At 36.4% G+C, this 16,716-nt stretch overlaps 1 protein-coding gene across 1 annotated transcript; it reads right to left on the bottom strand.

Annotated features, from left to right (window-relative positions):
- Positions 1 to 1,546: 1,546 nt before the first annotated feature.
- LOC114535734 (tetratricopeptide repeat protein 28-like) lies at positions 1,547 to 15,617 on the bottom strand. The gene is made up of 3 exons (XM_028557042.1): positions 15,568 to 15,617; positions 2,468 to 5,859; positions 1,547 to 2,095 (listed from the first exon to the last, which is right to left on the bottom strand). Exons 2-3 carry the CDS (start codon positions 5,849 to 5,851, stop codon positions 1,547 to 1,549), a joined length of 3,933 nt encoding a protein of 1,310 aa, XP_028412843.1. The 5' UTR covers positions 5,852 to 5,859; positions 15,568 to 15,617.
- Positions 15,618 to 16,716: the final 1,099 nt, after the last annotated feature.

Genomic DNA, 16,716 nt, shown 5'->3' with positions numbered 1-16,716 from the left:
CTGCTACACACATTGCCCAGGCTTGTATGTATGAAGAAATGGCAACGTCAGTATGATTCGGTCTAATTGTTCCAATTGAATTTTTAGCGCCCGTTGAAATATTCATTAGCCTGATCAAGATCACCTTTTTGCTACACACATTACCAGGTTGTTGTATAAACTCGCAACGTCAGTATGATTCGGTCCTGATTGTTCCAATTGAATGTTTAGCGCCCGTTGATAACATTCATTAGCCTGATCAAGATCACCTTTTCTGCTACACACATTGCCCAGGCTGTTGTATGAAAGCAACGTCAGTATGATTCGGTCCTAATTGTTCCAATTTAATTTTTAGCGCCCGTTGATAATATTCATTAGCCTGATCAAATCACCTTTCTGCTACACACATTGCCCAGGTTGTATGAAGTGGCAACGTCAGTATGATTCGGTCCTAATTGTTCCAATTGAATTTTTAGCGCCCGTTGACAATATTCATTAGCCTGATACAGATCACCTTTTCTGCTACACACATTGCCTAGGCTGTTGTATGAAGTGGCAACGTCAGTATGATTCGGTCCTAATTGTTCCAATTGAATTTTTAGCGCCCGTTGAAATATTCATTAGCCTGATCAAGATCACCTTTTCTGCTACACACATTACCAGCTGTTGTAAAGTCGCAACGTCAGTATGATTCGGTCCTAATTGTTCCAATTGAATTTTTAGCGCCCGTTGATAATATTCATTAGCCTGATCAAGATCACCTTTTCTGCTACACACATGCCCAGGTTGTTGTATGAAGTGGCAACGTCAGTATGATTCGGTCCTAATTGTTCCAATTGAATTTTTAGCGCCCGTTGAATATTCATTAGCCTGATCAAGATCACCTTTTCTGCTACACACATTACTCAGGTTGTTGTAAAGTGGCAACGTCAGTATGATTCGGTCCTAATTGTTCCAATTGAATTTTTAGCGCCGTTGATAATATTCATTAGCCTGATCAAGATCACCTTTTCTGCTACACACATTGCCCAGGCTGTTGTATGAAGTGGCAACGTCAGTATGATTCGGTCCTAATTGTTCCAATTGAATTTTTAGCGCCCGTTGATAATATTCATTAGCCTGATCAAGATCACCTTTCTGCTACACACATTGCCCAGGCTGTTGTATGAAGTGGCAACGTCAGTATGATTCGGTCCTAATTGTTCCAATTTAATTTTTAGCGCCCGTTGATAATATTCATTAGCCTGATCAAGATCACCTTTTCTGCTACACACATTGCCCAGGCTGTTGTATGAAGTGGCAACGTCAGTATGATTCGGTCCTAATTGTTCCAATTGAATTTTTAGCGCCCGTTGATAATATTCATTAGCCTGATCAAGATCACCTTTTGCTACACACATTGCCCAGGTTGTTGTAAAGTGGCAACGTCAGTATGATTCGGTCCTAATTGTTCCAATTGAATTTTTAGCGCCCGTTGATAATTCATTAGCCTGATCAAGATCACCTTTTCTGCTACACACATTGCCCAGGCTGTTGTATGAAGTGGCAACGTCAGTATGATTCGGTCCTAATTGTTCCAATTGAATTTTTGCCCGTTGACATATTCATTAGCCTGATCAAGATCACCTTTTATTTTACACACATTACTCAGGTTGTTGTATAAACTCGCAACGTCAGTATGATTCGGTCCTAATTGTTCCAATTCGATTTTTAGCGCCAGTTGATAATATTCATTAGCCTGATCAAGATCACCTTTTCTGCTACACACATTGCCCAGGCTGTTGTATGAAGTGGCAACGTCAGTATGATTCGGTCCTAATTGTTCCAATTGAATTTTTAGCGCCCGTTGACAATATTCATTAGCCTGATCAAGATCACCTTTTTTGCTACACACATTACTCAGGTTGTTGTATAAACTCGCAACGTCAGTATGATTCGGTCCTGATTGTTCCAATTGAATGTTTAGCGCCCGTTGATAACATTCATTAGCCTGATCAAGATCACCTTTTCTGCTACACACATTGCCCAGGCTGTTGTATGAAGTAGCAACGTCAGTATGATTCGGTCCTAATTGTTCCAATTTAATTTTTAGCGCCCGTTGATAATATTCATTAGCCTGATCAAGATCACCTTTTCTGCTACACACATTGCCCAGGCTGTTGTATGAAGTGGCAACGTCAGTATGATTCGGTCCTATTGTTCCAATTTGAATTTTTAGCGCCGTTGACAATATTCATTAGCCTGATACAGATCACCTTTTCTGCTACACACATTGCCTAGGCTGTTGTATGAAGTGGCAACGTCAGTATGATTCGGTCGTAATTGTTCCAACTGAATTTTTAGCGCCCGTTGACAATATTCATTAGCCTGATCAAGATCACCTTTTCTGCTACACACATTACTCAGCTTGTTGTATGAAGTGCAACGTTATATGATTCGGTCCTAATTGTTCCAATTGAATTTTTAGCGCCCGTTGATATTCATTAGCCTGATCAAGATCACCTTTTCTGCTACACACATTGCCCAGGCTGTTGTATGAAGTGGCAACGTCAGTATGATTCGGTCCTAACTGTTCCAATTGGATTTTTAGCGCCCGTTGACAATATTCATTAGCCTGATCAAGATCACTTTTTCTGCTACACACATTACTCAGGTTGTTGTATAAACTCGCAACGTCAGTATGATTCGGTCCTAATTGTTCCAATTGGATTTTTAGCGCCAGTTGATAATATTCATTAGCCAGATCAAGATCACCTTTTCCGCTACACACATTGCCCAGGCTGTTGTATGAAGTGGCAACGTCAGTATGATTCGGTCCTAATTGTTCCAATTTAATTTTTAGCGCCCGTTGATAATATTCATTAGCCTGATCAAGATCACCTTTTCTGCTACACACATTGCCCAGGCTGTTGTATGAAGTGGCAACGTCAGTATGATTCGGTCCTAATTGTTCCAATTGAATGTTTAGCGCCCGTTGATAATATTCATTAGCCTGATCAATATCACCTTTTCTGCTACACACATTGCCCAGGCTGTTGTATGAAGTGGCAACGTCAGTATGATTCGGTCCTAATTGTTCCAATTGAATTTTTAGCGCCCGTTGACAATATTCATTAGCCTGATCAAGATCACCTTTTCTGCTACACACATAACTCAGCTTGTTGTATGAACTCGCAACGTCAGTATGATTCGGTCCTAATTGTTCCAATTGAATGTTTAGCGCCCGTTGATAATATTCATTAGCCTGATCAATATCACCTTTTCTGCTACATACATTGCCCGGGCTGTTGTATGTAGTGGCAACGTCAGTATGACTCGGTCCTAATTGTTCCAATTGGATTTTTAGCGCCCGTTGATAACATTCATTAGCCTGATCAATATCACTTTTTCTGCTACACACATTGCCCAGGCTGTTGTAACAAGTGGCAACGTCAGTATGATTCGCTCCTAACTGTTCCAATTTAATTTTTAGCGCCCGTTGACAATATTCATTAGCCTGATCAAGATCACCTTTTTTGCTACACACATTACTCAGGTTGTTGTATAAACTCGCAACGTAAGTATGATTCGGTCCTAATTGTTCCAATTGGATATTTAGCGCCCGTTGATAATATTCATTAGCCTGATCAAGATCACCTTTTCTGCTACACACATTGCCCAGGCTGTTGTAACAAGTGGCAACGTCAGTATGATTCGGTCCTAATTGTTCCAATTGAATTTTTAGCGCCCGTTGACAATATTCATTAGCCTGATACAGATCACCTTTTCTGCTACACACATTGCCTAGGCTGTTGTATGAAGTGGCAACGTCAGTATGATTCGGTCCTAATTGTTCCAATTTAATTTTTAGCGCCCGTTGATAATATTCATTAGCCTGATCAAGATCACCTTTTCTGCTACACACATTGCCCAGGCTGTTGTATGAAGTTGCTACGTATGTGTGATTCGGACCAAGGTGATTTAATTGAATTTTTAGTGCCAGTTGAAGAAATTCCATCGACAGTTCATACTGACAAAAGCGATAAAGTGTGCTGCCCAAAGATATATACATTTGAGAAATCTCAGCTTTTTCGAAATGTAAGCTTAATAAGTGTAATGCTTGATCGGGAAAATGAATGTTGTCAATAATTTCTTTGTGAAATGCTTTCAAATGCGGAATAGATTTGATTTTATCTTCTCTTTCACTAAAGTAACTCATTATTTTGACAACCCTGTAAATGTGAGTTATATTTTCTTCCTCGCTTGTACTTTTGTTTTCCGTATTATCTTTTTTAGATTTATCGAAAAGACAAAAGGTTTTGACGGCTTCATGAACAACACGATGTAGGCGGACATCACCATTGCTACCATCCTGAACAAACAGCGAGGAGAGTTTTATTGCGGTAATGACGTCCTCCGCATCTACCTCCTGTTGCTCCTGAATATATTTTACAACAAGATCAAGTGGTAATGGTTCAAAAGATAACAAAGAGAAAAGGTTGAAAGCATGTTCCAGGATTGTGTTATTTTCTGCACATTTTCTAACCGCTAGCAACACTGCCGTGCTCATTGTGGAGGAATATGCCGCTGAATTCATTTGCCGAAGACGTTCCTCGGTTAAACCCCTTTTACCCTTCTCAAGTTTTTGTAAATAATCTCGCCAAGAAAAATCTGGGCAACTATTGGTTACTTCTCTCATATACACGGCTGCCGCGGCCATTGCCAGTGGTTGACGATCCAACTTCTCCGCCATCTCATCTAGTAATGGGTCATTGACCTCGGTACACGATAATAGAACAAGCAGCTGGCGACACTCTTGGTCATTCATACCATGAATAAGTGAGATATGCTTAGTTGAGGTACTGTCTTGTTGGACAGCATTTGTGTTTTGTGTTGTTAATATAACTTGGCCGTCCTTCCAAACTTCGTCTCCCTTCAAAGGCAGTAGTGGGGATATGAGTTCTAGATTTTCCACATTGTCAACGATGATCCACCACTTTTTCCAATTTTTTATTTTGCAAGATATTTGCGATCTTAAATCTTTTATTTTTTCTTCTTTAGGTTTAGATGAACTTGAAATACTTTGCAATGCGCTCTCGTTACAATTCAGCCGACGACAAAAATCTTTATATGAATAAAGAAGAGAATCTAAATCTTTTCCGTTCAATGTCATTACAAACATTGCTTTGTCTTTCGCATTAACATCTTTGCAAATATCTTCACAAACTTGTCTGGCGAGTTGAGATTTTCCACTGCCTGGATTCCCAGAGATGTACAAATATGTAAGTTTGCCATCGTTATGACTGCGCAACTTTTCAAGGATCTGTCTTATCTCGTGTATCTTGTCAGAACGGTAAACGACTTCATGGGCTGGTTCAGGGGGAAGAATTATAAATGACGCAAACAGGTTTTTTATTCGAACGACCTCGTTGATTGACAGTCCCAATGCACCCAATGCATTCTCAACTTTTGTTGTCATGGTTTGAAATTCTTTATCGGTTAGCGTTTTGTCAGGTATTTCATGAATTATTTCATTTCGCAGTTTTCGAAGAATATCGATTTCAGTCTTTTCTGTTGTACTAAGACTACAACCGATTGACTTGGAATAAAGAATTGCATCAAAAAGTACGGTACAATCCCACTCATTTGTATTTCCATTTTGAAATTTGGACTGAAGCATGGTCTTATTTAGCCTTCTTCGTTTTTTCTCCAGATTAAACAACTGACTACCACTGACGTTTGTGTCATCCCATGCTCCGAGAGAAGCCTGGTGACGTTTGTTCCATTCATGAATAAATAAATTCCTCAACTCCTTTCTTACAGCATCAGTGAGAATATATTCCGCTCGAATGTAGTTTTGACTTTCCTCGCTTTCCCACGGTAGACCAGACATTGCTGATCCTAGAAATTAATTTAAACGTTTTAAAAAGCGAATTTGAGAAGTCTTTATGAAAATGTAGCCTTGTTTAAAAAAACGAATACAGAAAAAAAAAAATTCGAATTTCCAACTAAATAGGTAGTCCACTCTTCTCAGACTCAGGTAGTCCACTCAGGACTCAGGTAGTCCACTCTTCATTACTCTTTATTGAGAGAGTTTTGTCATATATGCTATAACAATATAGATGGATTCTACTGCGAAATGTTACCCGCGCGAAATCAAGTACCGAGTGAAAACTTGGAATAGACGACTCCCTTATTAAATATTCGAAGCGCTTTGCATTATAGTTATCGCGGTATCATAAATATTCAAGATGACGGCTTTGAAAGAAATTAATCAAAATATTGTCAATATTCACATCTAGTTGTGTAGCGTTAACTTGTGTTTAATAAACCAGACGTTTTTTTCGACGACAGTTACCTTATCGTTATCGATATAAATATGGTTTTGTTCATACTGCTGTCCAATAATGTCGTGCTCTGACTGGGAGACCTTTCCCGAACCGGGCCAGGTGTGTGGTGGCTAACTCCGGCCTGCCCTTCGTGCTGGCATTATCCTCTCTGTCTTTTTATCCCTCAGACGTTCCTAACTATCATCATCATATATACTTGTCATCAGCATGATAAGCTGACCGCAGTATGTAAGGGACTCCAAATACCAAGCATAAACTTAGAAGTTCTTGGATGCCTTAAAGCAAATAATCTTTTCTATATGCCTGACTTATTTGAGACATGTGGGAATCACATCATCGAGGTAATTGCTCATCGGCATTGCGCAAAAGTTGAAGTCGAGGCATATGGAGCGTGCATTCTTAGAAGATGAACGATAAAAACATAAAAAACGGCTCTTTTAAGAGCCATCAAATCCATAAAAAATATGAATGGAATATGGAGATAAACATATAAAATCACCCAATCATAGCAAACAACACTACATTTACAATCGCTAACACCGATTTGCTTAAAGTACCTTTTACAAACACGATATTACGAAATGTGAAACTAACGTGTACATTTGGTGTGACGTCATTGTACGCTAATAAACACCACACATGTTCACGTGAAACTATTGTGTATTCCCACATGATGTTCGCGTGGCAACCTACTGTGACGTCAATGGCGGCATCCCTTTCATCCGTATATGGGGGGGGGGAATAATCTACCGCCAAAGCCACATCCAAAACAGCTAATCTTGTATTTTAATCATTTGGATTACCTTTCGATGCAATTACATACTATATATATACATAATTCAAAATTCCTGTTCCGTTGATTAGCATATTCCTGCAGAAAGCAAATTTGCATAATAACAGTGCTTATGCGAAACATCAATTTCGTAAAAAGGGCCGAAAGAGTCAATTAATTAAACCGTAGCCTTTTCCCTGTAGGAACATAGGGGCTGGTTGCACGAAGGCTGGATAGTGCTACCCACAGGATTGTGATTTTTTTCAACCGTTCTAAAAATGCTTGAAAAGCAATAAAATTTCATCTTTGGGACGAAAAATTGTTAAAGAGAATCCTCAATTTAAGAATGCTAACATTTTATCAAAGTTATATGCAACAACAGAAGATTTTAAAAGCATGTGAAAAAGCCACTATCCGGTGGATAGCGTTATCCAACTTTCGTACAACCGGGCCCTGTTCACTGATTATTTTGTCCGTGTGAAGATATTATGCAATCATATTTGAGCACAGAAAGTTGTTTTGGATAAAAAATATTCTCGTTTCGTAGCACTAATTTAGCTATTGTTTAGGCCCCAGACACATATCATTAATTGTCATTAAAACTGTCATTACGATTTATACTAACAAATGCTTTTAAGTTTTTGTATTTAAGTAATAAAAAACATTTTCCGTGTTTCTTTACAGTTGTAGAAACACATGCACCTGGGAGTTTGGGAGAGCGACAAATAATCGATGGAAAAAAACCCAGGAAAATTTTCTTTCTATTTCTTTTAAAATATAACTGAATAAAAAGATTTTGTACATATATCATAACTCGATTTAATTACAAATTCACATTACAGCTCTTCGCCTGTTAATTTCGCCGTGAAAATTTAGTCCCGTGTTTCTATAAGTTACATAAACAAGCTTCTCGACAAATCAGCATGCGCGTACTCTAAATCTTATGTAATAAAATTAATTTGGTCCGTAAAAGAACGACTTGCGCTTTAGACTAATTTCTTACCTCGGCGATAAAAAGGAAATTTTCTGAAAGAGCTTAATAAAATTAGTAAAACTGACAAGTTTGGCTGAGAATTGTTGTAAACTACGAAAAATATAACCATGCACTTATTTAAATATGCTCTTTCCAATTATGATTATTTTTTCTTCTTCTTACTTCGATCAAAAATTAGTCCATTTAAAATTATTGAGAGCCTATAAATATAGATATGAGATATGTCCCTCTCTGATATAGCATTCGTCGTTATATATTCGCTATATTGTTAGTGAAAGTCTAGCATAGCTGCTCCAATATCGTTCCAGTGATATCTACATTTTTATCCATTTATACTTAATCAAATAAATCAATTATCATAGTATTAGCCTATAAAGCCATAGTTTTATTATTATATTTTTATTATACGAATATACTTCATGTAATTAAAAATCAATATTGTTATTCGTGGTTACTTATACGGTGATGCCAACCACGAGATAATTCTTTACAACAGCCTGCGAAAATTTATCCTGCGATTGCTTCATCTAGAGTGCACAGACGTGTTACATATCGACGTGTTTCATGTTACACACTGTTTGAAAGAGCATATTATTTCTAAGTAAATACGGAGATTTGAAGAAATTCTATAAAATAGCGGCGGAGAAAATTGCTATATATGAAGACATGCCTGGGCATTAATAATAAATTAAGAAACGCGAAAAGACTACTCGTTAAACAATCGCAATTTTCTCAGCCTCCATTCTGTGGAACTTCACCATATTTTCGTAAATAGTACAGAATGACACACTCTTTCAAGAGGTTTGTTATGTTCAAGTGATTCCTCTTTCGAAGTGTATGAAATTCTGTCTCAAACTCAAACTCAAACTCACCAAAGTGTGAAGTACGCACGACATTCGACACGTTTGATTTTAAGACGGAATTTTATAGTTGTTTGGCGCAACCATTGAACTCAAAAGAACTGGAAGGCTACCTCCTGATTAAAATAGCCAAAATTATTGAAGCCAAATTTTACCTCCAGACACGCGTGTTTTACCTCCAGACACGCGTGTACATGTTGCGAGACATTCTCGCGAGGGCCTTTTCAGGAGTGAACATAAGGAAAACATGAACTGTTTAGCGGCGAAGTTACATTCGTTCGGATTTATCGTTTATTTTAACGATTTAGACTATAATTTTGTAATCAATGCTGATTAAAGCATACCTCGAACCACAAAACGATCACTACTTCAAAAAGGTTTGCAGGCAACGAAACAAAAAAAATATATTCTTATATGTGCTCATAAATCATATAAAAAAGAAAATTTAGCTGTAGTTTGTTGTTAAATAAATATTGTTAGAATGTTTTTTCGTAAGTTTCAGAGGGATTAAATTGATAAACAATGAAATTAAATAAGTGAATTCACACAAACACTTTTGTCCCGGCTTCACTCCTCGTTCAACGTTTTTCATAAGAAAGGGCAATTTAATTGCGAGTTTGATAGAGATAAATTTAGTATACTTTGCACTAAATTCCATAAAATAGCGGGTGAGAAAATTGTGATTCTTTTGGAATTACTGTCGCCCGGCTTTGTTGCGCGCTAATAGGTATTATTATATACACAAGCGCCAGATATGAGGTATTCTGCAATTTCATTGGTTGGCTAGTAGACAGATATTAGCTCATATCTGTCTAGTAGAAAAAGTAAACAAAATGGCTGAAAGATTTGGGAGTTGAGTGAAATAGAAATCCAAGGTTTAGTTGATAATAGCACACCAAAATGAACCGAAAGGGCGGCAAAGTTTGTGTACAGCTCACATACGACTCGAGTTCGCAGAATAACTGTTACTTATTAATTAGTTTATAAAAGACGCGCGTGCAAATATGTTTGATTTCAAGACGGAATTTTATATATATTTCTACGGCCAAACCACTTCCATGTTACATGCTGTTTGAAAGCGCGCATTACTCTCCAGTAAATACAGAAGTTCAAAGGATTTCTCATTCTATGGAATCGGGGTTGAGAAAATTAGGAAATTGTTCTTTGCAGCGCGAATTACAAAATTGGCGATAAAAATGTTGGTAATATATATATATATATATATATATATATATATATATATATATATATATATATATATATATATATATATATATATATATATATATATATATATATATATATATATATACACCCATTTGCAAAAACGTTGGCCGCAGATAGATAGATAGATAGATACTCGAAATCTAATTAGAATTGCATATGTTGTGCATTATGATAATTGACGCGCTTATAGCGGGGGGGAGTCCTTACTAAGACCTCCTGAAACCATTTACCTAAACAAAACGTAATTCCAATTAATCGCTTCTATATTGTATTCGTAATAGTCGTTACGTTTTGAAGTAAAATACTTAACTCAAGACGCAATTACGCTTATTGATTATAAGGTTCAATTGATATTTAGCCTATTATGTACAGCTGTAACGTTTATTAAAATGCCAGCTCCATTCAGTCTGGACCTGCGATATCGGATAATCTTGCTTTTTTTCGGGGAAGGAAGATCTAGCCAGGCGATTGCAAATGTTTTAAACGTTTCAAGACGAACTGTAAGAAGAATCTGCCGAAGGTATAGGCAATTCGGAGCGATAGATCATCACAGAATTGTTCGACCATTTAGTTTGGATGGGCAATTTCATCCTTACGAAGTATTTGTCCTACTGGAATTTGTTCTTCAAAACCCCAATGCATATATAAAAGAAGTGCTTACATATATACATGAAATAACAGGCGGTCGTTTTGATCTATGGAATGTTTGGCGTTTTTTGAGGAGGCATAAATTTTCTCGCAAACGGGTTAGTATTGCATAATTATAAATTATACTGGCTCCAGGAAACAAAAGAATATTTGTTAGCAAACGTTTTTTTTGGTCACGCAACAGCAGGCACATTATATATAAATTGCTTTGCTTTGTACTGATAATCTTAGTTTTAGATTAACGTCATGCAGAAAACATGAATTATATTGAAGTTTACGTATCGTGTTTTTAGTGAACTTGCATGTACAAATAAATTACCAGAAGAAGTCCAGTTTACATGCATCCCAGCATAAAATCGTCAAATATTCAGTATCATTAGGCTTCCTAGTTTATCTTAGGAATTAAGATTTTTAACATCGATTTTTAACGATGCTATAATCGGATGATTGTGCAAATGTAGTTGTCACGGATATAGCAATTAGAGTAAACGCGATCGCATAGATAGGGGCATTAAGATAATTTTAGAGAATATTGCGTCTTATATATTAGCTTTTCCTGTTATCTAATTTTTGGTGATATACATGTATTAGACTATAATAAGACTATAATGAGAACTATAATAAACGCTGGATCTTTACAACTATTCCATAGATAAAGAAAATCGCACAACGAGCAAGAAGCGATGCTATTACAAATTACTGGGAGCTTTTGTCTTTATTTCGACCTGAAGAGCTCATCTTCGTTGATGAATCCAGCATTGTAAGTATTGTAACCGTATATAACAACAGGTTTTTAACAAGGGTTTTTTCTATTTTCCAGGGTTTAAACTTTCAATCATGCATGATTACGCGGGTCATGCCTTTAAAATCTATTTTATCTTAACTGAATATAATGTTAGCTAGTTTGAAGAAGTAAATCATGGTGAGTAAGTATAAACATGTTGTTCAAAACATAATGTTCAATTTGGTGGCAAGAATTTCTAATTCATGCGTTAATGCTCTTGCTAACTAAGTATTTGGAAATCGCCATTTTAGAATCGAGGAATCATACGAAATTATGGTGTAAGTCCGCGTGGTTCCATTGCGACGAAACAACATATTTAGAAGACAGGCCCAAAACTTTCAATCGCCGCAGCTATTTCAGTCAGAGGAATTGAAGCCATTAAGTTAACGGGAATGTCTATGAATGCCAGAAAATTTATTACATTCGTGGAACGTGATCTCACGCCAATTCTAAATCCGTACGATGGGTTAAACGCAAATTCTGTAGTTGTATTAGGTTTGTGGTAGATTTATATAATTACACTCTACGAAAGAAGTGCGCGAAGAGAGCCTTATTTGAAGAAAGATGTTTTTACATTCTATTTCAAGATTACTTTACTGATACTATATGGCAACCATGATGAAAACGTTGAATTGCTAATTATTTTAGATAACCATCCGGTGCATCATGTGAGAGAAGTGAAAGATGCAATTCAGAGAACCGGAGCAATGTTGATTTTTCTTCCTCCGTATTGTCCACAACTAAATCCGATCGAGATGGTTTTTGCAAAGGTAAAGAACTGGATCAGGGAACATGAAATCTTATTCTTGTCAACAAATAACCATAGATTGTTGGCTCAACTTGCCTTCTGCCATGCATTTAACTCAGATCTATGGGCCTGGTTTCGACACTGCGGCTACATATAACTAAAACGAGTGATTCTTTTATGTGCATTAATTACCTATAACTTGTTAAAACCAATTTAATAGTTTGTATCTTGAGCATATCATTTTTACTGTCACTCCAAATAAATCAGTGATGCATGCAAATTTCAATCATTCTTACTGATATGATATTACAACGAAATTACACAACTAAAATATGAAAAATGAAACAATTATAAAATATGACTAAAAGTTCATAACAGATATCAATATATACATAATCACAACAACTGTACATGACGATTATAAACGCCGCAGTTCGTTAACAATGATTTGTTTTTGCTCAGTAAATTCTTCCTCGTCCAAGGCACCTAAACTCCTTAATTCTTGAAGTGATTTCAGTTGATTTATCAGCTGTGTTCGGCTACTCTACATGCAAAGAAAAATTAATAAAAAATATATTGGTTAAGCTAAACTGGCGATAAAATGCATAAAAAGTCAAATGTTATGCTTATATACTTTTACAGTGAAAATTTCATACCAGTGCGTTCTTTGAAAACTCAGTAGTTGCTGGATCCTTTAATGCCCCGGCAATAGCTACCGCTGCAGAGGCAAACGCTTCGGTGAGAGTTTGATCCTCTCTGGTGTTGCTTCTCGTTGATCTTGATTTAGCTCCTCCAAAAATAAGGAAGGCTAGGTGCTATTTCATAGCTATCGTGATGGCCCATTTCCTAATTGGTGTAAATTCAGATTTGTGTACATGCATTCTTTTAACCGCACGTTGTTATAATATGACAAAATATGATTATATTGTACGCGCACGTGCACTGCATGGTGCATGTGGATATATTTTAATAAAACTAGTGTTGTTTCCTCAATTAATACCAGCGAGATAGACAGCTGTAATTTTATTCATGCCATATATTGCTAATATATTTAAATATCCATGATCATACGTACTATTGTTTGAGCCCAGAGCATCAAATGTCCACGTGGATAATTTTCCCCGTGCAGTTCTTCTAGCTTATTAAATATCTCACGTGCACATTTACTGCTTTTTCTTCGTTTCTTAGATGAACGGTTTGTGAGAAAATTGTTGTCTTCAGACAGTTCATCGCTTTCGCTGGTGTCTATACAAATTTGAATAACGTTTTGACGATTAATTATTAACATAAGCCAAAATCAACCATGCATTCAATATTGAGAAGTTCTGTTACACGTTCTAAAACAAAGCAAAAATATCTCACCGAAAAAGTGCTTGCTGCCTGCCTCCTGTTTTTTCTTTGCTACAAAGAGGGTTGCCTTATTAGTCCCCTCCAAATAGGAAAAAGCATCTTCGAAATCGCTTTCAGTGTTCATGTGCTTCTTACTATTTTTTTGGCCGATCCAGCCAAATTCAATTTCCTTCTCTGAGGCCGCACCGACTTCATCCCCGAAGTGGGAAAAGAACGTCTCTTGCATTTGTTCTATATTCTTTACCAAACAGAAAGATTCTAAAGAGTATTTCTTAAACTCTCGAGTATCCTTCGGGTTAATAACCCTTACTATGACATTTGTCAAATCCATCTATATCTCCTTCTCTGGCCGTGCATGTAATATAAAAAGCACATTATTTTAAACGACAATATTAATGATATTCATATAGTTGTAGTTTTGTCCTCATCAATATTGAGGATTTTCTCCTCAGGATTGTCTAGTATAATTACCTTTCTTCCAGACATTATACTTTACAAAATATTGACGTTTTGCTCGATAAATGCTGCTTGCAAGAGGCTGCGTTAACAATACGAAACAATGGTAGTTAGTTTATCGCTGCAGAAGGGAGAGTTAAGGGTAATGCGCTATTGAACAATTAAGTCTTTACACTCATGACTTATCTATGCTGAGTGCCTGCAATTTGTAGGTCATCGTTTAAATTAAAAAGGAAACGGTTGAGATATAAACTTACCAACACGCTAATCGATTCAAAATAGAGCACGACAATACGATCTTTTACATAATAGAGAAGAATAGATCCATTGGATGGGACTACATTTTGTTTAGATCAATTAATACGCGGTTCAAGAGTTCCTAGCAAAGGCTTACCTCCCCCCCGATTAAGTTTTCTCAATTATCATATTACACAACATATGCAATTCTAATTAGATTTTGAGTATCTATCTATCTATCTATCTGCGGCCAACGTTTTTGCAAATGGGTGTATATATATATATATATATATATATATAATATATATATATATATATATATATATATATATATATATATATATATATATATATATATATATATTTTTTTTTTTTTGGCACATTTTACGTTGATTCCGTCTGTTTTGTTACAACGTATACACCTTTTAATAAATGTTTGGAAAGGGTTTTAAACAATATTTGAATTTCGAACGTTTGAATGATGGAAATGGAAAGGATATGGTGTTTTTGAATATCGTGGTGAATATCGTGTTGAATGTCGTGTTGAATGTGGTGCGTACTTCACAGTGGTATGTGATCGAAACCAAAACAATCAACACAATATATATATATCAAAAAATATGAACCTCGATTTTATTTCATGTTCTACCAGGATGGAATTGTTCTATTACCCAATGTGTTCCTTGCAATGGTCTCAAGATATCATTTTGATGTTTGAATGATTATAGATAACTTAGAAATACCCAGACTCACTCTTTGCTGTTTTGTCTGATAATTTCAAAATGAAACGAATATCGCACACGGATTTCCCTTTGTTATATTTGTAGAAGTTTTGGTAGGCTGCCGGTTATACTATACAGACAATGTCGAGTATTATTTCAATACATTTTGAGGCCATATATGCGATAGCTGTCTCTAAATTCTAATCAAATGGTCGACAAACACTATCGCACTATGCTTAACACAACTCCCTCAATCTTGATAAATTTATGGACAGTTAGCCGCCAGGAGGAAGAGAACTCTGTCGGATTATAGAAATTATTTCCCATCAAATAAGTCGTAAAATATATGTATATATATACGATCGCTAGGTAAAAGTAAAACGGCAAAATTAGCACATTGCGTGGCGACTATAATTACAACTCATGACCAAAACAATGAACACAACATATCAAATACAAACCTCGAGTCTATTTCATCATAGAAACGATGGAATTGCTCCGTTACACAAAGTATCTCTATTAACGACACAGTTTTAAATGATTACTCAGAAATCAAGAGCCCATGAACCAGTCTTCACAGTTTAGTAATTTCACGAAATTAATTCGCATAGGGATTTGTCCTTTGAAATTTGATATCCTATTTTCAAGTATATTGCAGCATTTTACTGAATCTACGTCAGATTAAACAATCATCATCATCATCTAGGGCCTAGGCCTATTGCACCAATGAGGCGCACAGGGCCTGTGGAGATTAAACAATGACAGGGGTAATATCCTGCAGGATGCTGGATTTCTAAATCGTTATATCGTTTTAGTTCTAGCTTTGGTTCTAGTCATTCAGATAATCGATTTATTTATGTCTTACCATAAGAATTGAAACCGAATGCACCTCGGTAATTTCATTATTGCATTATTGCTATAGTCTTAAGGGGGGGGGGGGGGGGGTTGAACGGGTAAATCCAGCTAGCGCACAACGTTATGAAAGCATTATTTTTAAAACGTCTGTCTATGAGAAGGATATTAAAAACAATAATAAGCGTAAAAGAAAACAACTGCCCAATGGAGTGTATAACCCAGCCCAGATTTTGCTAAAGTAATGCAACGAACTGAAATCAAGAAATTAGCAAGCAGTTTCGTCGGGTGGAAAGCTATTTAGGACGGTTGCTAGAGTCAAATGATTGTAAGCCATATGCATTTGAGGCTGCCCACCAGAATCTTCAATAAAAAAAGAGACACACTGAATCCTTCACTATGAATCTTAATGACACTGCTATCCGTGATGAAGTTTTAGATAATCTACAGTCCATTTCAGTTTAATCATTTAATAGCTGCAGTGATACAGTAAAGGAATTAAGGCATGTTGCAAATATCATACACTCAGAAGTACTCTAAATTGGATCAATCTTTTACAGTGGGAAATGGTTTGAGGAGCGCAATAAGAGACTCACATCATCAAATTTAAGTGCAGTAGTTAAGAGAAAACAATTTTCCCAACCCAGATGCTCAACAAAATTAAAAACCACTTCAAACAGGCTAAACGTCCTGAACCCTGCCAATGGGGAAAATATAAGAAGGAAAAGGCTATTACAAAATACTTGGCATTGGTGAAG

This window comes from Dendronephthya gigantea, unplaced genomic scaffold (assembly GCF_004324835.1).
Source record: "Dendronephthya gigantea isolate DGI-Jeju-01 unplaced genomic scaffold, DenGig_1.0 000123F, whole genome shotgun sequence".
NCBI classification, from domain to species: domain Eukaryota; kingdom Metazoa; phylum Cnidaria; class Anthozoa; order Malacalcyonacea; family Nephtheidae; genus Dendronephthya; species Dendronephthya gigantea.
The sequence above is the reverse complement of the archived record's forward strand: the minus strand, read 5'-3'. Positions and strand labels throughout refer to the sequence as shown.

Bases quoted from the DNA above. Each gene is read 5' to 3' on its own strand.
- LOC114535734 (XM_028557042.1), bottom strand. From the start codon at position 5,851: ATGTCTGGTCTACCGTGGGAAAGCGAGGAAAGTCAAAACTACATTCGA. The intron at 2,096-2,467 runs GCTAATGAATAT...GATCTTGATCAG, and splicing joins GAAAAGGTGATCTTGATCAG to GCTAATGAATATTATCAACG.